The sequence below is a fragment of the Gallinula chloropus genome (genome assembly GCF_964237585.1).
Source record: "Gallinula chloropus genome assembly, chromosome: 14".
Classification (NCBI taxonomy): Eukaryota; Metazoa; Chordata; class Aves; order Gruiformes; family Rallidae; genus Gallinula; species Gallinula chloropus.
This window is the reverse complement of record NC_140099.1, coordinates 1,923,281-1,950,884: the sequence shown is the minus strand read 5'-3', so window position 1 is coordinate 1,950,884 and position 27,604 is coordinate 1,923,281. Positions and strand designations below refer to the sequence as shown.

Here is a 27,604-nt window from a genome sequence, read left to right as displayed (position 1 = left end):
CCTGCCAGCGCGGCTACAAAGCCCCAGCCCCCGGAGGGCGCTCGGGCCCAGCCCCGCCGCCCCCTCCCCACACAGGCCCAGCACGCCGCCGTTACCTGGAGAAGAGCACGGCACCGCCGGTCCCAGGGTCGTGCCTCAGGAGCCAGAGCGCCCGCAGAGCCATGGCTGTGGCAGCGCTGAGGGCGGCCGGAGCTCTGCGGAGGGGAGGCCGGGGAGGGGCCGGGAGCTGCGCACGGCGGCGGCCGCCCGGCGCAGGCCCATTTCCGGCGGGTGGAGGCGGCGCCGCGGCGGCTGCTGCTGCTGCTGCCGGGACACAATGGGCGGCAGCGGCGGGGTGGTGGCGGCGGGTCGCTGAGTGGTCCCGCCGCCCTCCCCGCCGTCATGGCGACCACGGCCGAGCTCTTCGAGGTGGGTGCGGGTGGCGCCGGGGCTCCCTGCGGGCTTTCCCGCGCGGAGGGGGCCGCGCTGTGCTTGGGGGTGGTGAGGCGGCGGCGGGGCCGGGCGGCTCAGGGGCGATGCGGCGGCCTCCTTCAGCCTCAGCCGCGGCTGCGGCGCAGCAAGCGGGGCGAGCTGCGAGGCCGCGGGGAGGGAAACGGGCCTTCCCGCCTGGGGCGAGCGGCGCCGTGCCGGAGCCTGAGGGAGCGGGGCGTCCGTGCGGGAGGCTGAGGGATCGGCGGGGCGAGCGTGAGTGGTGCCTGGGGAGGATGCGGTCCCTCACCTTACCCCGGGCTAGGGTTGGCGGTGCCGGTCCTGAACGCCGGGGCCTCCCTTCCCCAGGGCTCCCGGGTCGTGGCAGGGGATGGGGGAAGCTGCTCTCAGCAGGGTCACAGGCCATGCCAGGCCCGACCGCCAAGCAGATAACGTGACTCTTCCTCTCCCGAAGGCACACGCACTCAGTTGACCCCAGCACAGTTTCTACCTCTGTGAAATAAGGAAACAACTTTGCCCTCCCTTTAGCAGCTCTGGAACTGAGGCAGAAGAAGCCCGATAGCTCATCCCAGCCCGTGTGGGAGCAGGGCAGGATCACAGCAGCAGCTTGGCAAATTCTTCTCTCCTGGCCTTGACTGCAGGCTCTAGCGATGGGAGCTGTGATTAGCAGAGTGTTTGTCCCGGGCTGTTAAGCACATGGGGACGTGGTATCCTTTCCAGGTATCCTGTGTGTGCTCTGAGTCACTCAAGAGGCGGGTTGTTCATTTTATGTCTCAACCCTGGGACGCTCAGCCCAGCGTGCAGGACAGATCTTGCTGTTTCCCTGCAAGGTCCTGTGGCTGTGGGTTTATATAAATGCGCCGTGTGCGCCTGTGTGTGTGAATCATGACACGAGCCTTGTGATTCACATCTTTTGGCTTGCACGGTTTAAAAGCTAGCAAGGCTAACATGCCGTGTTTTGAGGAGCTAGATGACAGGTTTTATAGCCTCTCTACACCTTTCTTGCTGCCCTTAGAGTCGGGTGATTTCTCAGTGTGATGACAGCGCAGTTCTGTGCTTTGTGAGATGCTGGGTGTGAGATTAATTGGGACGTGGAAGGAGGACTCTTACGTGTTTTGGCTTCTTTGGAGCATGCAACAATTTGTTCCCTTTTGCATTGGCAATAAAGATGAAATTGCAAAGTTGGTGAGATCTTTGCTTAGTGATAGGGCTTGGAATGGTGTTTTCCAACATGGAAACCAGTATTTATTTCTCTCCTGCCCACTTCTCTCAGTCCAAAGGCAAGAGAAATTTTTGTTGGTGTTCACTTAACTACCTACCTACTACTTACCTACTGTCTTAGTTTGAAGTCACAGCCATGGAGGTTAGAACATGAAAACCTATACTTCTCATGGGAGTATCCCTCAACTGCATACCGAGGGTGGTATTTGCCTGCCATGTTTGCATGACAGCGTGTTTGAAAAGCATTTTCAGCATAGGTATGTGACATTGTGTAGAAGGATCTATGCTGAAAGTGGACGCAACCTGGTCTCAATTCCCCCTCATGTAACTCAAAGCATAATTTAACAATGATTACTTCTAAACTGGATTTTGATGTGATAGTCCCAGTTTAGTTTCATTTACATTGGCCAGATCAAACCAGGTTACCATCCCCTTCAGTCATATCTCTTATTAAATCAGTAGTATTGGCTGAACGGCTGGGATCACGTTAATTCATCTAGAGCAAGAGGGAAGTTCAAAGCTCTGAAGAAATTGACTGTTGGGGCTCATCTGATAACAGGCAAAGGACTTGCAAATGACATTTGTAATAGCTGATTTTCAGCGATTTCTGCAGAATTGGATAGGAGGCTTTTAAAAGAGGAGTTAGGCTGTCAGCTGTGGGTAACCCCATCATCAGGGTAGCCTTAGAAAGAGCACTTGTGTAGGGGAGATGCAGTATATGAACAAAAAAAGGTTTGGATTTGCAGTGGAACCTGTGAAGTCATGTCTTAAAATGACACTGCTGAACTTCATTTGTTCTCTACTTATAAAGTAGATTTTTAGCACACTTTTTTTTGAAGGAAAAAAGCCCATTTTGTTTCTCTGTTGGTTGATATTCTGCATGTAATTATATCCCCTGTGGTTACTGTGAAGTAATACAGAACAGGATTTATATGATTTAAAAAAAAAATAAGGACAGGTCTCCTATGTAAGTGTTCTTGAAAAACAGACCTTTCCCAGGTTTCCCCTTTATTATATCCTTACACCTGCCTGTAGCAGTGATTCTGCCATCACTTAGGTCCAACTAAGCTAATTAAGAGGATGAGGTGGCCATACATGAGTGCCCGTGCTATGGTAAGGGCAATGGAGAGGACTGGGCTGCTACTGGTTCAGTTTGGCTTCGTGACTGGTCAAGTGACATCAGGTTTGGGGTCAACCACAGCATTTGTTGCCATGTGCCCAGCTAGCCTTTGGGATGCAGGAGAGGGAGCTGCAGGTACTCTGTGTACACAAAGGAGCACTAGAGGAATATAGACTCATAATGGATAGAGCAAAGCTGGTGTTGGTATGTTTTCTGAGGGTCTAGGACACGTATATCAGGTTTCCTTATGAGAGCAGAGGCTTGCAGAAAAGCTCTAAATGTCATTCTGCCAAAAAAAAAGGACAAAAGGGGGGGGGGGGGAAGTCAAGGTCATGATGTGCACGCACGTGAATTATCTTGTAGTGCAAGCATCTGAACTAAGGAAATGGTTTATACACACATGGAGCATCAGTAAAGTGTGTCCTTTACACAGGGTTCTTCTGTAGAACTGTCCTGGGCACTGGTACCCTTGTAACTTGAGTGGTACTCCTGCTGCACTAGAGATCTTTGGAAGAAAGATTGTGGCTGTGATTTTCATATAAAGAAGAGCCCTAAGATAATTAGGAAGCTGGAGGACTCCCCTGAAGGGAATGTTACTCTATTCAATGGCTCATTTCACCTATAATTAGGAGAACATGAGGAGGGAATTTACACTTGATATGAAAGGGATTGCATTATAACTTTGGATGGAAAGGATTCACATAAAGGAAACTTAACGTGATGTTTCAGGAAGAACTGGGTTAGAGATGAGTGACTTACAGAGAAATTGTTTGTATTTGGTGTCATCCAGGTGGTTTTGAAGCTTAACCAGTGAGGCTGAGCAAAACACAGTTACTTTAGTCGGTGAATGAGGAGTTGCTGAGTGATCTGTTAAAAGGGTGAAACTTCTGTCCTGTCTAGGAGGGCTTAGCATGTTGCAGAGTCTGTTTGAGGAACTTCTGTGTGTCTGTTTAATAGCTGGGCCTGGCTGGATAGGGCATAATGTGCTTTGAGGAATAATGTGCTTGAACTAGCAATGTTTGCTTTCCACCCCGTGTTTTTAGTTATTCATACTGTAAACTGCTGGTTTATTTCCCTCCCTGTCACTCTGGCAAGGTTTTAGATCTATTGATACAGAACCAATTTGATACCTGTGGACATAAATTTTTTCTTTATTACTTTTATATTTAGAAACCAAGCTTTATTGAAAGCTGTGGTGGCATCTTCACACGTTTCACTATCAGAAATGAGCCGTGGCAAATAGCAGTATTGACCAGAGCTACTCCTGGCTCTGTGTTGGGCTGGGTTTCACAGTTTTAGAAACACTGCTGCATGTAAATTAGGTTTTCTATGAAAACCTGGTGGTTTTGAGGCTGCTTTGCATACGGATCTTAGATGTGCTAGTGTTAGCACCTAAACAGAGCTGCTAGATTGCCAGTGAAACTGAAGTGGTAAATACTAGCTTTTTAAAGGGTAGGTGTTGGACCCTGTTTTGGGTATTTAATATTATCTATGTGAAGAAATATTTGAGCTGATTTAAGTATTAGGCCAACTAAAATTGAAACTCTTGGTTTTATGATGAGGCCTCTGGCTTCAGAAGACATTGCTGGGTCTAAAAGTATTCTGAACTCTCCACCACTCTGTGTGTTTTGCTTTTTTTTTTTGTTTGTTTGCTTAATGGAAGCCCCAGCAAATATTTGGAAGACACTTGAGTAATCTTGTGTTTCTAGCATCACTCACGCCCTGGTTTTTTTTCCCTTTGTGGGAAGGTCAAGTCCATCATCTGTTTTTGTCTGCTTGCTTTGTTGTTTGGGTTGGTTTTTTCCCCTTTTAATCAGCTGTGTTTCTGCAGCTGCAGTGTGATGTTGTATAGTGGCCAGTGGCAATCTCGTCCTGTTTTTGCCAGGGGGTAGTGCCTTGGTCAGTTCTCTTGTTATGGTATGTGAACTGCACCAGAGGTTTGAGTGACTAAGGAAAACTAACTTTGCCACAAAACTTTTCAGACAGATCAGTTCTCCTATCTGATTTCCCTCACAGCTGATGGCTGGGCCTTGTGATGGGAATACCTCAGATCAGCATAGCTGCTGCGTGGTGCAGACACCTTGTAATGACAAGCTGTAAGCTCAGCTGGAAATAAGGATGGGTAATTTAGAGCCAACTCATCACAGCCCTGCAGCAAATCCTTTGCTAGCAGCCTGACAATCTCCAGACTAGATGTTCAAACCCACCATATTAAGAACAGTGTTCTCTATATTAAGTATGTAAACATAAGAGGTGACGGGGTAATTGTCAACACTGTACTTGCTCTTGATTGTAGTAAAGCTTCTAAACACTTTCAAAATGATGTGTAAGCAGCTGCTTAAGGAACAACCTGCTGTGGCACATTGTAAGGAGTTTTTATTCTGTGGCTAGGAGCCTTTTGTGGCAGATGAATACATTGAACGCCTGGCATGGAGAACACCTGGAGGAGGTTCCAGAGGTGGAGAAGCTTTTGATCCGAAAAGGTAAAATGAAATTGCATAATGGTCAAAGTGAATGTATCTCTAATTGTACTGTTTTATTACATGTGTAACAAAAAGCCTGTGTGTGGTGTTGGTGTGTGTCCAAGGAGGTTTTCATTTGGGAGAATTGCTAGAATTTCTGACCATGAGCCAATCATTCAGAACCAATTACTCAGTAACGAGAGTGGGGAAAGTCGCTTTCTGATTTAGACCTTTTGAATGAAGGAGAATTGATGTTGTTTGTCCTTACCAGGCATGAATGTTCCAAAGCACTAGAGTTGCTGGATTAAAGTATAATATGAGGCTTCACTGCTATGATAGTAAATTAATTTAACGAGTTTCTCGCTAGTTTAGCTCCTGGAGCTACTTCTAGTAAGACCTAATACTTTATAATCACGTTGCAAATAAAATGCACAGATAGGTAGGGTGGGAAGAAAGGCAGGAACTTTCCCAAGTGTTGATTTAGATTGTTTAAACTGAATCAGCATGAATTTATATAGCCTGACTCAAATGAACAGATTGCAGCTGCTGAATGGAGATGGTCTTGTGCCCTTCTTCCTTGCTCTTGGCTCCGTGCTGCAGTGTCTCATCTTTAGCTAGCTCTAAACACATGATCTCATGTTAAACTAACCTAACTCAGTGAAGTGTCAGGAAACTAACCTGGCAAGAAAAAGAAATCAACAGGGTGGGTTTTGTTTTGTTTGGGTTTTGTGTAGCTGCCTTAGCAATTTTGGGGGACTGGAAGAGCCTGGGAGCAGGTGCAAAAGGAGGAGATTGTGTGTCCTTGAGCAGGTGGTGAGAAGGAATATGGGTTTGGAAAGGAGCAAGGGGAGGGGAAGTGGGGAAGGAAGAGGTAGTAAAGGACCTTCTTTTGTATGTGGTGAGCGGGTTTGGCTCTGAGAAACCTCACCCTAAGAAGCAAGCCCTGTGGTTACTGGGTCAGCATTGGGGGTGCATTGCTAACTCAGGGGCATGGTTTTATATGCCATTGTTCAACATCTGAGCTGCTCTGCCCCAAACCTCTGGGTCCTCTTTTGTTTTGAAAAGTGACTGTTTCACAAACACTACTTTGTAGTTTTTGTGCCAGTGTTGGTATTCTTTCTGAAGATGTAATTAACTGAAGTGTTTTCACTTTTCACTTGATTGTAACCAGGCAGATGATCTTGACCTTCTTCCTCTTATGGTTATTGTAACATGGTTGAGCTAGCAGGCTTCACAAAAAGCTTAGCTACCTGAATGTTAATCTAGGTTCTGGTGATGGGAATTCAAAACTGCAATAGCCTGTTCCTCAGTGACTTCTGCCCAACAGGATCTTATTCCAGGCTGAGATTGATTGTAGTAACCTGAGCTGGAAGTCTTAAATTTAGGTATTGCCAACTTCAGAGAGAAGGTTTTTTTTGCTACTCAGAAGCAGATAAGAAAAAGCTTCAGTAGCATGGTCAAAGGACATTCCTTCTGCAGCAATCTGGCTCTTTGGAGGCTATGAGAGGAGGAAGGATATTGTTGGGAGTCCTAGCAAGGTGCTTGAACCCTTGACATTCTGCGTCCTATGCAGAGCTGTACATGTGAGTGAAGCAGGAAGAAGCCTGGAAATACACAACATTTCCACCCAGTTGTGCCTAGTATATATTTTAGGGTAGTTAATGGTTTGTTCTGATACTGAGTTCAACCAATCTTCAATATTTCTGTTGTTTTGCTTGTGTTAACTTCTGTGGAGTGCTCTTGTATTTTTCAGGACCAGCAGAGAAGCCTGCAAGAGTAAATATTTTTTCTTGTGGGATCTTCTAGTATTGGGCAGGGAGCCAAAATTAGTATCAAAAAGAAACAGACCTTTAGGTGTATATATTTTTTCTTTTCTGTTTTTTGGAGATCATGCTTTTTGGCAGAAAGAACACTATATTCTTTATTTCTAGTTTGAGAAACTTGACCAGCAGCTACCTCTTCTACTTGAGCATTCTTTCCCCTCTTGCTGTATTGAATACTTTTTCAGAATAAATGCTGAGTTGGCACAATACCTGTTTAAAAACCAAAGCCCAAACTGAACTGAATCAGCTTGTTAAAATTAATAGAAACTATCTGCACTTCTCTAGGCTTTTGTTTCAGAGTGTGCTTTGTGTCACTAACTGCTGTTTAAATTTTATTTTTAAAATACTTCTGTAAATTTAAGTCTGTGACTTGTGGTTTTCTGTGGACTCTAATGCAATGTGCTTACTCTTGGGCTCCTGGCAAGCAGGAAGTAGAGAGAAGTTACAAACATCTGTGCCAATCCAGTTTTCAGTTGTTTTCAGTCACTTACAGTTACTTACTGTTGTAAAGATAAAGACTTGGAAGACAATTCTAGACCAGTACAGGCAGCAGAAACGCAGCTCGTGTGCTCCAAGCAGCAGGGGAAAAGCCAGTTCTTTTAGCAGCAGAAGGTAAAACTGAAAATATAGAGACCCTCCATGCAGCTGAAGAGAATCTCTTCAGTATCATGTAGGTGTTGCTCAGGGAAAGCTGTGGATGTTGTGCAGTAGAGGTGCAGTAGGTGTTACTGGGTGGGAGGCACGTGAGGGTGCAGTAATACATTCTGATTCTCCCCTCTGGTTGCCAAGAGCCTCTGGTCTGTACGTGGGGAGCCAGGAGGGGAACAGTGTGCTCACCCTTCCTTTCAGCACCACTGCACCCTGGAATGGCTTTGCATTCCCACTGTACCTGCTGAACAGAGTGTGTGGAAAATGCAGATTCTGGGGTAGTCCACAAATAGCTCCCTGGAAGGGATTCCTATTTCCTCTCCTTTTCTGCTTTGACATTAAAACTGGACAGCAGAGCACTCAGATCTTTCATGTTTTCAGTTATCAGCATGAATTTTATGGCTGTGGAGGTTCTGGGAATAGTGCAATCCTTGAGCATCAGTGACTGGCATGTTTAGAAAAGTATAAGCTGAAAAGGTGACTGGAATGGGACAGAATGGACAAAAATAGGAATGAGAGAGAGACATTGAGAATGGAATGAAGGTAGAGGAAATTTAAGAATGCAGTCAGATGTATAGTGTTTGGGAAGAGTAAAAAGTGACTGAAAGAAAAATCAGAGATGGGAAAAGGCAGGAAAAAACCCAGCATTAAAATGATATGTGTTAAAGGAATTAAAGAAGCAAAGTCAGGAAGCAACATGGCTATAATCAAACAACATCATGAGACTGTGTGATTGTATTCATTTCATTGCCTGTTAATCACAGAATCAGTGAACATGAGCAGTTAGAAGGGACCTTGCAAGATCATCTAGTTCAACAATAGGATGCTGATTTACAAGTTTACTATGTACAGTCAAGCTAAAGTCTGCTTTCTTTTGTTTTATCTTCTATCAGATTATTGGAAGAATTTGTGAATCATATCCAAGAATTACAGGTGATGGATGAAAGGATTCAGAGGAAGGTGGAAAAACTAGAACAGCAGTGCCAGAAAGAAGCAAAGGAATTTGCCAAGAAAGTACAAGAGCTGCAGAAAAGTAACCAGGTAAAAACTAAGCTGTGCAAGTTCTAAAAGCATCACAGGGTCTATTAACATTTCTTGGTACAGCGTGCTACTCCTTGAGATAAGAATAAAGAGGGTTCGATGGAAAACAGTTTTCCCCTGTCAAAGGAGGCTTATCTGCATGTTCCCTTAATGAGTGTTGGCTGTTCTGGAAGCATTGAGTCTTCACAGTAGTTTAGAGGAGGACACTACGTTTTAAGCAGTGCTGTGTACTTGATCGGTGGTTCTGGGGTACAGCAGCTGGGAAGTTGATGCCTGCATTTGCTCTGCTTCTTACTGAAGTACATCTAGCATTTCCTAAAGTACAGCAAATGGAAACTGTGACTTTTGTGTCCATGTCTCTGTTCTCCCAGGTTGCCTTCCAGCATTTCCAAGAACTAGATGAGCACATCAGCTATGTAGCGACTAAGGTCTGTCACCTTGGCGACCAACTGGAGGGGGTAAACACGCCACGGCAACGGGCTGTGGAGGCTCAGAAGCTGATGAAATACTTTAATGAGTTTCTGGATGGAGAGCTGAAGTCTGATGTTTTTACAAACTCTGAAAAGGTAAGAGCTGTCAGCGGGATGAAAGCAGTTCAAAGCAATAAGCAGTACTGCCCTAATTACAAGCTGCTACCATGACTTACCATGGTCAGACTTCAAACCAGTGAGTGACTGACTTGTTAAAGTTTCATTGTTCTGAAATGTAAATTAACAACACTAGGCTGCAGATTGCTGATAAAGCATTTGTATTCAGTGATGCTTAATGTGGCAATGTTGGCATTTTTCATTTTATGAAATTATCAGAGATTTGTGAAGTGCTGGGAGGGCAACTGCAGACTGCATACAATATCTGCCTCTTTCCTTTGAACCCCTTGCCTCAGATCCACCCTGTAATGCAGCGTGCTTCTGAATGCCACTTCTTTGTGAAACTTCACTCTGTTGGGTCAGTCCACTGGCCTTGGATACCTTTTTGTCACAGCATGCCTTTGGGCTTTGTATAGTCCTGTGGTTATGTCTCCACCCTCTGAATTTAGAGGAACCGGGCAGGAAAACTTCAAAGAACTGTTAAAGCATTTTGTTTTTCTTATGCCTCAAGAGCATGTTCATGAAGCAAATATAATCTGAACAGTGTGGCTAATAGAAATAAACTGAAGGAAAAGTGTCCAGCTGTCAGTGCAAGGGCACATAACTAGATTTCCCTGTGCAGTTTGGAAGATAGGTAAAATTGCTTGTTTGGGTTTTGTTGGGGTGGGGTTTTTTTTTTTTGAGGTATGTCCTGAAGAAGAATCTTCCTGGTCTCCATAAATTCTGTGTAGTGATATGATTGTAGTCAGGAAAAAAATACAGTATGTGGGAACAGCAAAAGTTTGGTTTGCAGATTTGGCAAAAAAAAAAGGTGCTTGAAATGCATCTTATAAGGGACCTGAAAATAAGTTAATAGCCATTGCCTCTCTACTGAGCTGAAGTTTCTCAGGGAGACAAAAAACAGTTTCATATAGCTGTATTCCCAAGAAGTCACATACATAGTAACTTTTGATTCAGGAGATGTGGATATATGGCAATTACCAGTTAACAGCTTGCCACAATTAAAAACTGAGCATGTAAAATCTTCTCTGACTTCCAAGGAAAACAGAAAGGTTTCAGCATTACAAAAGTTCTTCTATGGACAGCCTTTTCCAGATCTGCATCAGCTTACTTAATTTTTCCCCTAAGTAGAAAGAAAACATGCATTTAAAAAATATTTAATGGCAACATGGTAAATAACAAAGTGTAAGTTAGAGAGTTAACGTGTTGTCTGGTCAAGAGTCTCATATGGAATTGAACTTTCACTTTGCTTTGTAATGTTTTCTTTTGGAAGATCTGAAAAAATCTATTAGATAACTTGGTTAAACCTGGAAATTGCTAAACAAATTCATCTTTACACATCCTGAAAGAATAATAAGACATTCATCAAATCTGGAGGAAGACAGATACAGTAAAGGCCAGAAGTCTTGTGCCAGTCTGCAAAGGAAGTGTGTGGGAACACAAACAAGCTTTTCTGGATATAAGTTTTCTTACTGAGGCTTATTTCAGTCTAGATGGGTTAGTACTGTTCTGTAGCTTTTTGCCTTCTAGTTTAAATAGTAAGAAGTAGTATTTATAGAAAAACCTGCCTAGACATGTGCTACCACATCTTAATGCATCTTTGGACTAAAATTAGTTCTGAAGTATGAGATAGCAACAGATGTTTTTACATGTAAAATCTTAATGTCTTGTCAATGTCTTTTGATCTTCAAACTGATTTGGGTATTAGATAGAGTTTTGGAGGATGTTGCTGTTTCCTGTGCTATACTGTCCCTAATAACTGTGAATTTTTTTTGACACATTGAGGGCAGAGGATACTGTGAAAGGAGAGGCAAGAAAATAATTATAATGCAGTTATTTCTTAGGGAATTCATGTTTTTCTCAGTTGTGTCAGGTCCTAAAGTCTGTTGTATTCCTTTTGCCCCTATACTCAATCTGTTGCTTCCCACATTATTTTCTTCTAGCTGTACTGAGCAATTTCTAACTTACTGTCTCTGTGAAGGTTTTTTACTCACTGTCTTGTCCCATATTATGTATTATCTGTCTTCATCCTCTGAATCCTTATAATTTCCTTTGCACTGCCAGCTCCTGTACTGAAGAGTCTTAAATTGAGCAAATCATGCTGGTTCAAAGAATTAAACTACCAAAATGATAGCAGCTCACTTGTTCACCATGCAGCAGTGTTGCCTTGTGTTTAATGTGTTTGCTATTATCCTTACACCTTTTCCTCCACTGCTGTTCTGTACTCAGCATTATTCCATTATGCCCTAACATGTTCATAAAACACTTTATGCATTAATTCTCTCTTGCTATTATTATTTGTCTATGATTTTTCAGTTGTATTTTTTCAATGTTACAGCCTTTAAGTTGTATTTTACAGAATATATATTTATTTTGATTAAATGTTTACTGAAACCTGATTCAATTAAAAATTAAATATGTCCAGATTTAAGCAGAAACCACGGAAAATCGATTTGCCATGGCTTCTGTTGTGCATAAGAAAAGGACCTGAATTCAGTAAAATCCAAGTTATGGCTGTTGTTTGAAGAGGAGACAAAGAAAATGTTTTGCTTTGGGGTGGTTTTTTTCCTTTTTTTCTTTTTTTTTTCAGTAACACCTGTGAATAACTGCTAATATATAGACTATTCTAATGACATCAGTATTGATCACAGTTGTTACTTAGGTATTAAGGTTGCTGTAAGCTAATAGAAATAGCTGCTGTTTCATTGGATTTATTTGAGGAGCGAGGCTGCTTTTGACTTAAGAGGCTATTGTAAGCTGACAGTTCAAAACATAAGCTGCTCTTAATAAGCAGAATGGATACGCTTTATGAGAGCCCCTGTTTTTGCTGAACACCCAGCCTAGCATGATGCCTGTGCTCTGTATTCTTACCTGTGTGTCTTGTTCTAGTCTTGAAAAAGTTTTAATCCCAACCTGCTCTAAGTGGGAGGAGAATAGGTTTTTGTCAATTCCTTTCCTCTTGCTCCAGTTCCCTGGAACATGACTAGCAGGAAGAACAAGATAAACTGCATCTTCTCCATGTTCTCTGTTGTGTCAGCTTACAAAGGGTTTGCTTCAATGTAGTAGCTAGAGTTTTCATGGAGCACCCTTCAGGGTTCCTTCCAGTCGTCAGGGCAGCATGATAAAGCCTCTGAAACCATCCCAGTGCTGTGTCTTGTCTGGGTTTGGCAACGCTTTGTGTGTGTTGAACCCACTGAACTTCAGTTGCAGCCAGCCTCGTCCCCCACAGGCCAGGTCAGCCCAGTGACACAGTTGCTATATCCACTTTGATGAGCCTCCCATGCTGATTCATCAGGGGAGAATAAATGATAAAAGGTTTTGCTGTGCAGGACAGAGGAGAAATTTGCATGCTATGTTACTTGTCAGCTGTTGTATTGCCATGACTGTTCCTATTCTGTAGGTGCACGGTTAACTAACTTTGATCTCGATCTTTCCATCAGACCTAGGAGTCTCTAATTTCTAATACAGCTTCCATTTCTCCTTCCCTGGGGGAATTTGAACTAGTCCAACTGTGCTCTGCTTGGATCCCCTTCTTCCCCTCTCCATGCTGAGCATTGGCTTTTTTGGATACAGCTATAACAGCTAAATTCATCAACGGCAAAGAATTCCATAGTGCTTTTCCTGACACATCCAAAAGAGTTGCTAACACTTTACTTCTCAGTTGAAGAGCTCTCTTCTGGTTGGGCATAAGGCAGTAAGATTTATATCCATAAACCCTTATGAAGTACAATATTGCAGCCAGCTTGGTGTTACAGTTATACATTTTATTCCCCAATAGGAAGGTGCACATTTTTTGTGAGGTTGCACATTCCTAGGGAGCCTGCTTTGGCAGGGGAGTTGGACTCAATGATCTCTTGAGGTCCCTTCCAACCCCTACGGTTCTGTGATTCTCATCTGATCTAATCTGTCCACATTTGCATCTAATCAGCCCTGAGGAGTCTTTGGTCTGCAAGCTGTGTCACTGTGTTGGCGTAGTGCAGTGATGAGCTATTTGTCCAGGTAGCTTAGACACCTACACAGGCATGCCCAATGTGAACATAAAAGACTTTATCATGGTTTGATTTCTATAACTTTTATGTTTAAAAACAAAACCCAAAAAAACCCCACAACCTTAGGCATGGTAAAAGTACATACAGGAACTTTGAGGGGCTTGATCTCTTCCATGGGTGTATCAACTGAACCAGCTATAGAAATAGGAACTATGTATATAAAAATTGGGCAGGAGTGGGAGGAAAGGAATAGCCCATTATCACCATCAGACCTTCTTTAATAATTCTGTCGTGTTTTACTCTTAACAGATTAAAGAGGCAGCTGACATTATTCAGAAGCTGCATTTGATTGCACAGGAGCTGCCTTTTGACAGGTAAAATTCTATCTGAACATCTTAAAAAAATATTCACATAGGTCTAATTTCCTGATGCTTCCCTTGTCTGCTTCTTCGGTGCTTTACTTAGTGATTCACGTAGCTTTTGAGATGGATTGTGTGCTTATTTCTCTCTCCTCTATTCTCAGATTTGTATTCACGCACTCATGTTGTAGGATCATCTTCACATACACATCCTAAACTGCTTAACAGACTTTTAATGGGATAATTCTGCTGTGCTGACTTAATGCTAGATTTGAATTAGATGCTTGTAGGTTTTTATGGATATAAAGCGTGTAACTTTTCTGTCGTCTTTGTGTTACATGTTTTCATTTTTAAGTAGAGTGCCTGTTACTCATGATCTAGGATGTCTGATTTCTCTGGTGATGTGGATTTGAATTTAATCATGGATTTTTTTTTTTGTTGTTAACAGGTTTTCTGAAGTAAAATCAAAGATAGCAAGTAAGTTATCTCTCCAGTTCAATCCATATTTGTGTATTTGAATTGTTAAAGATGATTAACAAAGTATGCAATACTGTCAGCATTACAGTTTTTGTCAGTGCTTGTATTGCATAGCTTGATGGAATTTTGTTGTTATCCCTTTTCCTCTCCAGGTAAGTACCATGATTTAGAGTGCCAGCTAATTCAAGAGTTTACCAGTGCACAGCGGAGAGGAGAAATCTCCAGAATGAGAGAAGTAGCAGCTGTTTTGCTTCATTTTAAGGTAAAAACTGAGGGGGTTAACTTAAATGCATAAATAGAAATACCCACAATAAAATGAGTACCTGTTTTAAGTGAATATACTTGAATGGACAAAACCACCGTGTCAGATAACAGGTGTAACTTGAAAAATACTGAGGTGTTCTGTCTGCAATGAAATGCAGTGGAATAAAGGAGGCAGGTGATGTGGGATCTGAGGCAGTGTCAGTAGAGACCACTTCAAGATAATCTTTTCTTGTATATGTGTGAACTGACTTCTGTATTTGAGGGAGATTGTTGAAACCTGTGGTGATAAGCGAAGTTTCATTAGGTTAATGACAAAAATGGCTTTGGAAGAGTCTATGCTTCCAATGAATCTGCTTTTCTTAGCAAAAACTCTTTCACAGGGGTTGTATTTCCTTGATTTCATGCTATACTGAAAGCATGGAGAACCTGCTCTAACACTGAGTCGTTCTGCTCCTTCCACAGGGCTATTCCCATTGCGTTGATGTGTACATAAAACAGTGTCAAGAGGTAATACATTTTGTTTTACATGTACCTCTCTCAGTTTTGATTTATTTAGATGTGTAGGTCGTAAATATATTATGAAATGTGCTTCTGAAACCCTAGGGTGCGTTCCTGAGGAACGATGTCTTTGAAGATGCTGCTATTCTCTGCCAGCGAGTGAACAAGCAAGTTGGAGAAGTCTTTAGCAATCCAGAGACTGTGCTAGCCAAGCTCATTCAAAATATCTTTGAGGTTAAACTTCAGGTATTTCAAATTTTAAGATGTTGAAGTTCACTGGGGAGACTTTTCATGCAAAGATACTATACTGAGTAATAACAATTAATGAGATTTTACAATGTTTGTAATCTTGTTTAAGGAAGTATGATCGTAGCTGATTGGTTGTAACGCTTCAGATAATCAAGTCTATATCAAATAAAGCTGCTTGTATTCTGAATACAACACAACTGAAAATACTCAAGTTCAATATATAAAATTAGAAGGGAATCAGCATGTTCATTGGGTATTCATAAGATATCATATGCATGTTTGATTTGTGCTGTATGCCCCCTGCCAGGGAAAGAAATTTTACATTTCATAAGTATCTTTAATCTGTTCACTCTTGGAACTGGGCTTTGTGTGTTAGGTTAGCACTGAACAATTGAAAATAACTTCTGTTGTGAGTACTGTATTGCAATATTCATATGGAAGTTTGGGATAGTTGAAAATACTGAGTTTTCCATCCTGCAAATAAACTCCAGTGTGTGAAGTCGACAACACGACTGTTTGTTGCAAAAGCAATTTCCCTGTTGATGTTGTTCTCCTGATGTGGAGATTAAGCTCATCTTTCAATCCCAAATTTGTGTGTCAGTTTTGACTTAGCATTTTATGGTAAATAATATTTTTTTAATCCAAATATTTAATGGCAGGAAGGCACTAAGCTTGTATCTGCTTTGTGTGTGAAGAACGATAAGCAAGTATGAGAGCATCTCCTTTGCTTACTCTCAGTTGCAGAAATGCCCCTAGGCCTCCAGTGCTTTTGATTCTTAGAAAGAGGGGATTGTGTGTTTGTTGGTCAAGCTTGTTTTCCAAGTAATCTGTCTTTTTGTCTTTGCTTCACACACTACTGCTTTGTATTATTAAATATTTTTCTTCTAAAAGATGCATTTAACTCAATCTGTAGATAATGCAGGATCTGTAAATCAGAGATTTCAAAACAAAGAATATAAGAATTACCTGAAGAAAGATGTATGCTTTGCATTAAACTATGTATAGTCTAGCAAGTAGTGAGTAGGACCTGTGGCTGATACTTACTTTTCTAACAGATGTTCCAAAATTTTGCAGAGTTATGTGAAGGACCAGCTAGAAGAACACAGGAAATCAGATGCAGAACAGTATCTTAAGAATCTCTATGATCTGTATACAAGGTATTTGTCTACTGATGATGAAATTGCCATTGTAGATATCATCTTGTAATAGATTAATATTAAAATGTAGCCAAAAATAAATGTTTCTCAGAAATTATGGCCACTAACCTTTACAATGTTTGCTTTCCTAAAGGAAATTTAAAATTGCCAGTGTTATTTTTAATGGGAAGTGTTTAGCCTAGTGAACTTTAAGAGTAAGTTTAAAACTCTGCAGAAGCCAGTCCTCTGCATTTCACTGGCAATTGCAGTTTTACTGTATGTAATTAAACATTAATAATGCAAAATTCTTTACTTAAATGTAAATCTGGTAGATGTCTTAATCACAATCAGGATTCCATTGTTCTGTGTGCTTTATAAACATGTAATGCTGTTCATAGAAATTCAACCTTCTCTTCCTCTCCTCTTCTTTGGTTTTGTTTTTCTCTTTTTTTTTTTTTTGGCCTTTTTTGCATAAAGGACTACTAATCTGTCAAGCAAATTGATGGAATTTAACTTGGGTACTGATAAGCAGACTTTCTTGTCTAAGCTTATCAAATCCATTTTCATTTCCTACTTGGAGAATTACATTGAGGTGGAGATTGGTTATTTGAAGAGTAGGAGTGCTATGATTCTGCAACGCTATTATGATTCCAAAAACCACCAGAAGAGGTCCATTGGCACTGGAGGGTAAGTTTCTTCTGTGAAGTTTCATAGTTCTTAAAAGGGAAGGGAGGTGGTGTGGGGAGAACCACAGGGTTTGCCCTGTCAGAATTAGTGATGAACTGCAAAAGAGCAGGCTTCTGAAATGACCTACAGCTTTTTATAACTTGCTATCACTTTATGTTAACTTCTGCTAAAAAGTGTATTGCTCTTGATACATGTGAAAGGTGATGCATGGTGTTTAAACACTCATGGGAAATGAAAAATACCAGTTAAACCTATGTTTCAACTTAGGATCCAGATCCACAAAAGGACTGAAGCAAAATTAAGGTACCTAAAGCATGTATATGTGTGTATCTAAAAGCATACATTTTTTTTCACCTGCCCAGGTCTTGTGGTCCCCTCCCAAGACCTAGGAAGGGGAAAAGACCCATAGCAATGTCAGTGAGAAAGCTCTTAATGAGCCCAGAAGATGCAATGGACTTAGAGAAAGGTAAAACAAGACTTCATTATCCTCAGGGTAGAGAAACTCTAATAAAGGAGAAGTGGGAAAGGAAGAATTAAAACTTGTGTGAAGCAGAGGTGATAAGACTACTGCGCCTTTCAAGGAGCCACTGGGTTCAGTGTGTGAGGCATGAACAGAGATTTGGAGAGAGCAGCAGCAGCAAAGTAATTAAATGAATTAAAAAACAAAGATGAAAATTTAATTTTCTTGGGGAAAATTAAATTGATTGTAGTGATCGACTTTATGGGTTGTTTTATGCATGGAAATGTGTTGGAGCATGCTTGACTAAATCAGGACTGCTGAGGTAGTGGATGAGGATGAGAGATTTGTGGGTGTGGATGAAACAGAAAGCTCTCAGTAGTGTTTTGAAAGTACAGAGGGACAGAATGTGTGCAGGCTAAACTTTGTCCACAGAGCATAAGCGCCGTAGGATTCGAGTGCAACCGCTCTCATTCCACAGTGGGAATAGCTGGTCCCGTGGTGTGGACGTGCTGTGGTAGAACACACGTGACCATGGGTTCAGAGGTGATAGTTCTGCACTTACTGGCAATTCTGTTAAGCTTGCAAGACTCTGTTAATGCTTGCACATCCTAAACTGTGTCTTGGATTCTGTTTTTTTTAAGTTAACAACTAAAATGCCCTAAATCACTTATTGAATTTGAGCCTGGAGATTTCCATCCAATGACACCTTCTTTTGGTGTGTTTTTGTTGTAGCATTCAAGACCTGAAAGAGAGAATAAGGCAACGTACAAACTTGCCGTTGGGGCCAAGTATTGACACACATGGAGAAACTTTCCTGTCGCAAGAAGTGGTGGTTAACCTTTTGCAAGAAACTAAACAAGCTTTTGAAAGATGTCACAGGGTGAGTTTCCTCCCTCTGATCTCCATTCATGATAGAATTTTGTGCCTGAAATGAAATCTTGAGGTTCTGTTTTCATTTGAAGTGTGATACGAAGAAAGGGAGGACATCATTAAACACGTTTATTCTCTCTTGTATTTTTCCTTGTGTCAGGGTCATGGTGGAAGCATTTGCTTTCTGAACGTGGATCTAGTTTTGTTTTCTAGTTTTTAATAATGTCTATTTTTGGAAGAAGTGGGGAGGGTTAAACCAATTGTCTACATTTGCTTTCCTCACTAAATTAGACCCAAGATTTGAGAAGCCTTCAGCATATATGTTTTTCCTGCTTAAAAATACAGACAGTAGATCTAGCTTTTATGTGTCAAGTGCAGTTTCTTCTAACATGGGGAAATAGATTGCTGAGCAGAATAAGCTTTAACATGGCCTGCCTTGGTAAACCTCTACTGTTCTTTAAATGTTTTAGACTAACAAAAAAGAGGTGTCTTCCTACTGATTAAATCACTGTTTGTTTACTCGCTTTTACTGTAGTGTAAACGAAAACCCTTGAAACTTAATTGCAAACTTAAATGCTGGGGTTGTGTTCATTAGCTAACTGCACTGATTTCTAACAAATTTTAGTGCCTCTAACATTCTAAATTAGCCTAGAGTAGGAAAAACTAAAATTTCTAAATACTTTGAGTGGCCAAAGATAATACACAGTATGGGCAGAGGACTGGGCACACTGGTATGACCACCTTCCTAGTGGTGAAAGTCAGTGAGTGGTATTTGCTGGAAACAGTAAATTCATGACAAATAGACTTTCTCCAGTTGTGTGCAGCTTGTTGCTCTCTTTTTGTCCCCCCTGCTTATTTTTTTTTTTCCTGTTGGGATCAGAATTTTTCATACTTGGCCTTAAAACAACTGTTTGTGTTGTGGTTGAAACCAGTGCTAAGATCTCAGAATCACAAGGTGGGAAAAGACCTTTAAGATCCTCGAGTCCAACCATTCCTGTCCTGTGCTAAACCATATCCCTAAGTACCTAATCCACCTGTATAAAGAGATTTTTAGAATTACAGGTGTATGAATTCCCTGTTACCATAGCTGCTGCTAGCATTTTATTTGTGATCAGGGCAACTCACTGCCTGAAGAAAGTTGGATATGTGCCTGGATAAGGAATTGTAATACTAATACTGCATAAGGGATGTGTGCAGATATGCTGTGTGTCCCAAATATGACTCTTTTAGGAAAAATAAGGTGGTGATTGTGAAGATAACCGTATACTGCAACGTTTTGGTGTTTAGAAATCTCTGCAGCAGTGTTTTGTTGGGGTTTTGGGTTTTGTGTGGGTGTGTGTTTTATTTCTTTCTGGAATTCAGCAGAGATCTTTGGGAGTGTTTCATGAACTCCTTGAATTGCAATAATAACCTTTCGTACTCCTGGCTTCGTAAAGTCTTCACCTAATTCCTTAAAAACCAAAGCTGTGTTTCTTATGTGCAAAAACCCTATTGCTTTTTTTTTCTTTAGAGAAGGGATTTACTGACAGGTTGCTGTCAAAATCCCATGTCGCTTACAGCTCATGAAGGTACAGATGCTCTGTGTGTATGTGGGCATTACTTCACTTAATAAAAACGTTCATGCTCTGTTGACTCCAGCTGAACTGTGATAAATGTAGCTCAAGTTCAGTTTGGATTATCTTTTTCTTTTTTTTTTTCCTACAGCACCATGGCAGTGCAAAAAGAACATCAATGCTGGGTGAAACTAAGGTCCATCTGAACCAGCATCCTGTCTCTTACTGTGGCTGTAGCAGAAGCTTAGTAAAACAAAAAAAGGCAGGGCATGGATACAGGCATTTTCCATGTGGATGTTTTTCCAGCATCCAGTGGGATGCAGTTTAGGCAATTCCTGAGATTGCAACTGGAGAATTGTGTTTTAAGGACTAATTAATTAATATCTTCCTTTATTATTATGTTTATCATTAGAAAGTCTCTATGCTTTTGCTTTTCGGTAGCACCCCATGGCATGCTAGCTTCAGTTGACTTGTTAACACTGAAGTGTCTATCGATATCACAGGCTGTTCCTGAATAGTCAGTTCTCTGGATGGATCCTTTTAAATAAGAATAAAATTCCAATTATTCTGGAATAGTTATTGCATGTTAAGCTTATCCCCTTTGCAATCTCAGATAAACTTTAAAATGTTTGCAGAACTGACCTTTAGGACACTTTTTTTCCCTTCAAAGCTCTCTGATCCATCTGACTTACCGAAGAATGCTTTCAGAATCTTCTCTATGCTTGTAGACTTCTTGTGTACTGAACACATCGATTATGCATTAGAAACAGGCCTTGCTGGTGAGTATATTTTCTGAGCATTTCATCTCATTGGCCTTTTTGTGCAGATGATCTTTGCAGGTCCTTGCTGTGACTTATTGATTTGCCTCGTTCAGGGCGTATCGGTTAAATGAAATTTGGTTTGTGTATTCAGGAATCAGCATTTAATGTATTCTGAAGTGTAACTGCCATTCAGGGAATTGATACAACAGAAATATTTGTGTCACAGAAATTGGGGCACAGCACTCCCTACCTCTTTTAATTGGTCTCAGTGCCACAGCTGGAGAACATTTCTATATGAAGGCTTAGTGTCTTACATTTTATAACAATTCCATGCTTGTTTGTAAACCTGTGCATTTTGAAGGGTGACAGTAAACACAAAACCTGCTGGTGTTAAAGAAGTTAAAATCTTGACAGTGAGAGCCCGTCTTTCCTACATGAAATCCCAACATTTGTGTTCTGAATTTAAGTTGGCTGTTCTGTTTTGCTCTAAAATTTCTAAAAAGCAAGATATTTTTATGGTTATTTCCTGATATAGCTACAAGAAGTATTCTATATATGGCACCGTGGTGAACTTCTGCTACTCTAAGCCTGTGATTTTAAGTATTCATGGAAAAATTCTGCATATTTAAAAAAATCATCATGCTAATTGTAAGAACTACATATCATTATAATCCTAATGAAACCTTCTTTGCTTAAGGCATTCCCTCATCTGATTCAAAGAACGCGAATCTCTATTTCTTGGATGTTGTCCACCAAGCCAATACTATCTTCCATTTATTTGACAAGCAGTTTAATGATCATCTGATGCCATTGATCAGGTACCTGATTTTGATTATCATTTCTTTCAGTGCAGAAAATACTTATTTTGAATTCTTTTCTTTGCATTCCTCATGTCTATTTGGAGGACATTGTTCTTGGAATGGTTCATCTTGATATTGTGGGAGGACAAAATGCTGTAATGAGAGAGGGAAGAAGGGAAGTTAAATTGATAACTTGGAGAACTAATGGGAGAGAGGGAGCACCAGGAGCGTGGATAGGAAGGAGAGACATGTTGCTCCTTGCAGACCTCATTGCAGCATTACAGGCCAGGAGTAGAGGGGGTCTTTGGGGTGAGCTGGCAATGTTGGGGCTTCAGAGATTCCTGGGGGAACCTCACAGGCTCTGCAGAGGGAGCATCTGGCTGGGTTGCAGAAGCTGTGTATGAACTAAACAGAAGCTGTATGTTGTTAAGGGCCATGGGCTGGATACAGCACTGATGTGCTGTCAGTTAGTGTGTGAGAAGCTGAGTTTGCCAGGCAGCACTGCTCAGTAGGTACAGTGCTGCCTCAAGCCTCCTGCAGTACACTACAGTACTGCCCATTGGCACTCAGCAAATCCTGCTCAAGTTCTGGTGCTGCTGGGGCTGTTGGTTTATTGTTCTGAAGCCCCCTAGCTCCATCTAAAGTAGCCCGTTCTGATGGGACAGGAAATCTTTGCAAAGTCCTGTTTCAAGTGGCAGGCCCAGCAGACAAATTTGTTTCAATGTTTTAATACTCTGTCCCACACCCAACCCTTTTATAATCTTGCAGTTCTTCTCCTAAATTATCTGAATGCCTTCAGAAGAAAAAGGATATCATAGAACAAATGGAAGTCAAGCTGGACATGGGCATCGATAGGCAAGTAGAGATTTCAACTTTCTGTTAATCATTGATTCTTCTTTATGATGGACATTAGCTTTCCTTCCAGTGATGAATTATTTCTGAGCACAAAATTGATTTTATTTTTCTAAAATGTGTGGTTATGCATAGAAAATTTAGATTTATTTTTTTTAGATCTGGGGCCTGCAGTACAAGAAAGATGTAGAACTGTTGGAGAGGGTTCAGGGGAGGCACGAAGATGCTCAGAGGGCTGGAGCAGCTCCCCTACGGAGAGAGGCTGAGGGAGCTGGGCTGGGTCAGCCTGGAGAAGTGAAGGCTGTGGGGGGACCTCACTGCAGCCTCCCCGTCCCTGAAGGGAGCAGAAGAACAGGAGGGAAATCAGCTTTTTAAAAGGGTAGATAATGGCAGGACAAGGGGGAATGGATTAAAACTAAAGGAAGGAAGGTTTAGATGAGATATTAGGGGGAAGTTCTTTGCAGAGAGAGTGGTGAGGGGCTGGAACAGGCTGCTCAGAGAGGGGGTGGGTGCCCCATCCCTGGGGGTGTTCAAGGCCAGGTTGGTTGGGGCCCTGGGCAACCTTGTGTAGCTCCAGGGCTGGAGGTTGGTGGCCCTGCCTATGACAGGGGGTTTGGAATTCTGTGACCCTTGGGGTCCCTTCCAATCCATGCCATTCTATGACTCTATGATTCTATGCTTTTGTTTGTTTAGAGGGTCATGTTACTCATGACTGCTTTCTGACCCATAAATACTTCTGGAAGGATGTTAAGGGATTATGTCAAAAGAGAGCAGTAATTCACTTCTACCCTACTGTCTCAAACTACTACTTTTCAACTTTAAAGGAATGAGGAATGATGATTGAAATAGGTTAAAGACTTGCAGGATTTCCATTAGGAGCAAAGTTTGACAAAAATAGGTTAGATGATTTGCTTGAATCTGTGCAGTGCTATGGATTAGACCTAGTCACAGAAGTCTGTAGACCTGGAATAATTTTGATTCTGACATTGACTTGCTTTGAGGTTGTGACTCATTTAATCTCTCTTCTTTTTTAATATATTTTTTTTTCCTCCAAATAAAAATGAGGGGGCAGCTGTAAAAATTGTAAATTAAAATCATAGCTGTTTTGCAGCAGAGGAAAATAACAAACTAACAAGCTTAGTACTAAGAGATGGAACTGTTGCATGATGCCCTACTTTAGGCTGGGAAGCATGTAGGATTCACATATTTCGAGGTGGCATTAGTCAATCCAGAAGATCTTACCTAAGCTTTCTGTGTCTTTTCTTTCTGTGGTGGTGGATCCTGTGGGTAATGAGGGCTACTCTGGAAATGAATTTTTGAGGATTTTATAAGGATCCTGGAGAGGGATGTGGAACAGCACCATGTAGAAAAGCAGGCATTGCATTTGTGTGCTACTGGGTCCTTCCTTAGAGATGAGGAAGGGATTTGATATGTTGTTTGCTCTGGAGTTTTCTGTAGGTGCATTAAAAAACGGTTGGAGACAGAGGGATCTGTAAGTGGCATTTGAGATGTTTGGGGTTTTTTTTTTAGCTGCTTCTCATGGAAGAGACCTTAGAGGTTTTAAACATGAGGTTTGAAATCCTTGAACCATTGAGGCCATAAGCTTAAATCTATACAGGTGTAGATCTGTCATCAGCATTGCAATAGTTTGTTTGTGCAAAATAATTAATCTCTTTAAAATGATAATAAGACATAGGAGAACGAGTCCCAGTTGGAAAATGGTACCTTCAGAGGTTTGTGGATGGAGACTTCAAAACATTTGTGCTTTGGAACGTACAAAAGAGATTAGTTTTGAGATGAATGTTACATGTAAAATGAGTTTGTGTGCCTGCTTATATGCTGCATCGTGCTGATGCTGTTGAGAATGTCTCTTCTTGCTTAAAGGAATGTTCTTCTTTAAAAGCAGATTTCTAAATGTTGGTGGTTTAAATGTTATCTAACCTGAGAAAGTCCAATAACAGCTTCTTGAATGGCATTCATATCAGTTGTCTGTCTCTGAGAAAGTGACTTAGCCAAAGAAAATCAGTTCAACTGGGGTTTTTTTTTCTGAATTTTTCCTTTTTTTTAAAAAAAAACCTACTTGCATAAAATAAAGATTTGTTTTTCTCTAGAGTATTAGATTGCAACTTCAGTATAGTGTGTGTGAATGTCTGTTAAATGAAGTCATGTCCTAGCACCACTTGCTTCTTATGAGTAAGTGCTTTTAGTCCATCTTAATGTAGATTACAGTAATGTTAGGTAGTGGGGTTTTTTCTCATTGCTTTATGCTATTTACTTTTGTGTAGAATTATAATAATACATGAAAATGTAAGGAAATTAAAGTGTTCCCTTCAAAACTCAGTCTGTATTTGTAACTTTAAAGGACACTGAATTGTATGATTGGACAAATGAAGCACATCTTGGCTGCAGAGCAAAAGAAGACAGATTTTAAACCAGAAGATGAAAACAATGTTTTGATTCAATATACTAATGTAAGTAAGTCAAGTCCCCAGCTCCTCAGTATAGCCTCAAAGGCTCACCAGTGTTGCCAGGTACAAGGTGTTCCTTTCCAACACATGGTAGATAACACATGCATTTGATTATGTAGCTCTTCCATCTTGCACTAATCACCTCCAGTCTCTGTTCTGGACTATTTTCTCAAGCTGAAAAAGAACATTAACAGTATTAAATCTACTGTCAGTCAGGAATCAGGTGTTAGGCAAAATGGCACATTCTTTCCCCTCCCAAGAGGGCCAGACTTGGAGCAAGGTGTTTAGCTGATAGTTAAGCTTTTAGCTATCAGTTTTGGAAAACCAGTTACCAGGTACTCTCTAGTTGCTGGACAGTTTTTCCCCTTAGAATGGCAGGAGCATGACAAAGCATCACAAGTATAGCATGAACATTCATTGCTGTTGAGAGACAGCAAAGAACAGTTGTCTCTACCACTGAATCTGTCTGAATCCCAGCTGCTGAGAGTTACATTAGGCTTTTGTTAGGGAGCAATGCAGAGAGTAGGGAACAAAACAAAGTTAATGGGAACAAATGAGAGTGTCTGCAGCTATGTGGGAATAGGAGACTTTGGTGAGGCCCTGGCACAAGTTACCCAGAGAGGCTGTGGATCCCTGGGAGGATTCAAGGATGGGGTTTTGGGCACTCTGGGGTAATGGAGGGTGTTCTGGCCCACAGCTGGGGTTTGGAATGAGATGGCATGTAAGGTTCCTTCCAACACAAACCATTCTATAAGTCTATGAAGTGGAGCACTAGAGTGTCATGCTACATAGGGAGCATGAAGATGAGATGCCTGTATGGCTATTCATTAGGGTTTATAATTGCAGCTGGCAAGAGGGTTGTAATATCACATAGAAAACTATTAATTATTAATGTCAGTGATGTGGGAAGTTAAAGACTTGGTGACTGATGTTCAGCTTGTGATGTGGAAACCACTTTGAGAACACATTTCTAGAATACAAAATCACCTACTTCTTTTTGGATTTTTTTAGGCTTGTGTTAAAGTCTGTGGCTATGTTAGAAAGCAGGTGGAAAAGATTAGGAATTCTATGGATGGTAAGAATGTGGACACGGTTTTGATGGAGCTTGGAGTTCGTTTCCATCGACTTATCTATGAACACCTACAGCAATATTCCTACAGTTGCATGGGAGGCATGTTAGCTATTTGTGACGTGGCTGAGTACAGGAAGTGTGCCAAAGACTTCAAGGTAAGCACGTCCAGGTTGGTGGTGTACAGCTGTGTTGCAATTAGTGTCAGGATTCTGTAACCTGACATTTTTTCATTCTGGGGGTTGGACCTGATGACCTCTTCGGGTTCCTTCCAACCCCTACAATTCTGTGATTCTTCATGAAAATAGTTTGGTTTTGTTTGTATGTCACTGTTTTGTATACTGATGTTATGTATTCTGTTAGTATAACTTCAATTGTATCATGTCCAAAAAAGCAGTTTCCTGATACTCTGTTATTGCTTGCAGGCTGTGGGTGTGCACTGAAGAAGCATTGATTTTTGCATTAAATTTTCTGTGTATAATTTTGCATGCATGTGTATGTCCCTACAGGGGTGTGTGTGTGTGTTTCTGTATTTATGCACACGTGAGGAGAGAATGATGCATGTAAATCCTCTGCAGGGAGGGAGTATTTTGAGAATTTAGGTGGATATCGTGTTGTAAGAGTTCAAGCGACTCTTAACTCATGATACCTCTCTCTCTGTTTTTCTCTTTAACCACAGATTGTGCTGGTGTTACAACTCTTTGATACTTTGCATGCACTTTGCAATCTTCTGGTTGTAGCCCCGGATAACTTAAAGCAAGTTTGCTCAGGAGAACAACTTGCTAATCTGGACAAGAACATCCTTCACTCCTTTGTTCAGCTCCGTGTTGATTATAGGTCTGCTCGTCTCGCTCGTCACTTCAGCTGAGAGTGTGGAAAGAAACCTTTGGGCAGGCCTCAGTTGTTAGAAGGCACAGGGAATGATTTCTTACCAAACCATGGTTGTGACTTTTGTGGGGTAACGACTGTTCAGGATAAAGCAGCAGCTGTATTTAACCATGACTGTGTAGAAGGGGGGAGTGGGTGAAAATCTGAATGATAATTTGCATAAGATAAAGTTCTCCTGGTGAAGAATTTTGCAAATCTACTTGCTACTTCTTTCTTCTTTTTTTCTTCTTTTTTTTTTTAATTGGAAACACATCAGTGTAGGAAAGCAAGTGGTGCATTGAAAACATTTTAGTCTTCAATATTGAATTATCAGATACCATTTTAGACTCGAACTACAGAGCATAGCGTAGGTAATGGATTACATAGAATAGACCAGTGTAAAAACATTCTTCATCAATTTTAATGACTTAGACTTCAGCACAGCTAATCATAATCAAATTATCTTTGATTGGTGTTTCTAAGTAATTTCTTTCATTTAAAACATTATCCTGCTCAATGTAATTTCTTGCTCTAATTAATTAGCTGGGAATTTCTTTGAGATGGAGGAGGAGTAAAAGCAACACTATAGCAGAAGGATGTAATTTATTCCTTGTGTAGCATTCTAAACCAAACTGAAGTGGTGCAAAGTTTTGGGTTGGTGGGGTTGGGGATTTTTTTGTTTGGTGGTTTGGCTTTGGGGGGTTATTTTGCACCTAATAGTTGAGGACCCACGGGAATTTATTGGCATTGTATGGTCTGACATTCTTGTCTCTGATACAGACACGCTGAATTTTATCTCTACTTCTAAAGTAAAAGCAGCTGCCTTGTCTGAGGCAAGGTGAAGGTGCCCAGCGTTGGGTTAATGTAAGAGAACTTTCTGCTGTCTCTTTTTTTTCCTCTGTAAATAAATTCAG

At 41.1% G+C, this 27,604-nt stretch overlaps 1 protein-coding gene across 1 annotated transcript; it reads left to right on the top strand.

Moving 5' to 3' along the window:
- Positions 1-381: 381 nt before the first annotated feature.
- Positions 382-27,277, top strand: EXOC5 (exocyst complex component 5; the record flags this gene model as incomplete). Its single annotated transcript, XM_084270669.1, has 18 exons — positions 382-408; positions 5,162-5,253; positions 8,597-8,744; positions 9,116-9,310; positions 13,630-13,694; positions 14,128-14,156; positions 14,309-14,418; positions 14,883-14,927; positions 15,024-15,164; positions 16,242-16,324; positions 16,781-16,990; positions 18,183-18,330; positions 20,544-20,652; positions 21,332-21,452; positions 22,203-22,289; positions 24,649-24,757; positions 25,766-25,981; positions 26,503-27,277. 18 exons carry the CDS (start codon positions 382-384, stop codon positions 26,689-26,691), a joined length of 2,124 nt encoding a protein of 707 aa, XP_084126795.1. The 3' UTR covers positions 26,692-27,277.
- Between the last annotated feature and the right edge of the window lie 327 nt (positions 27,278-27,604).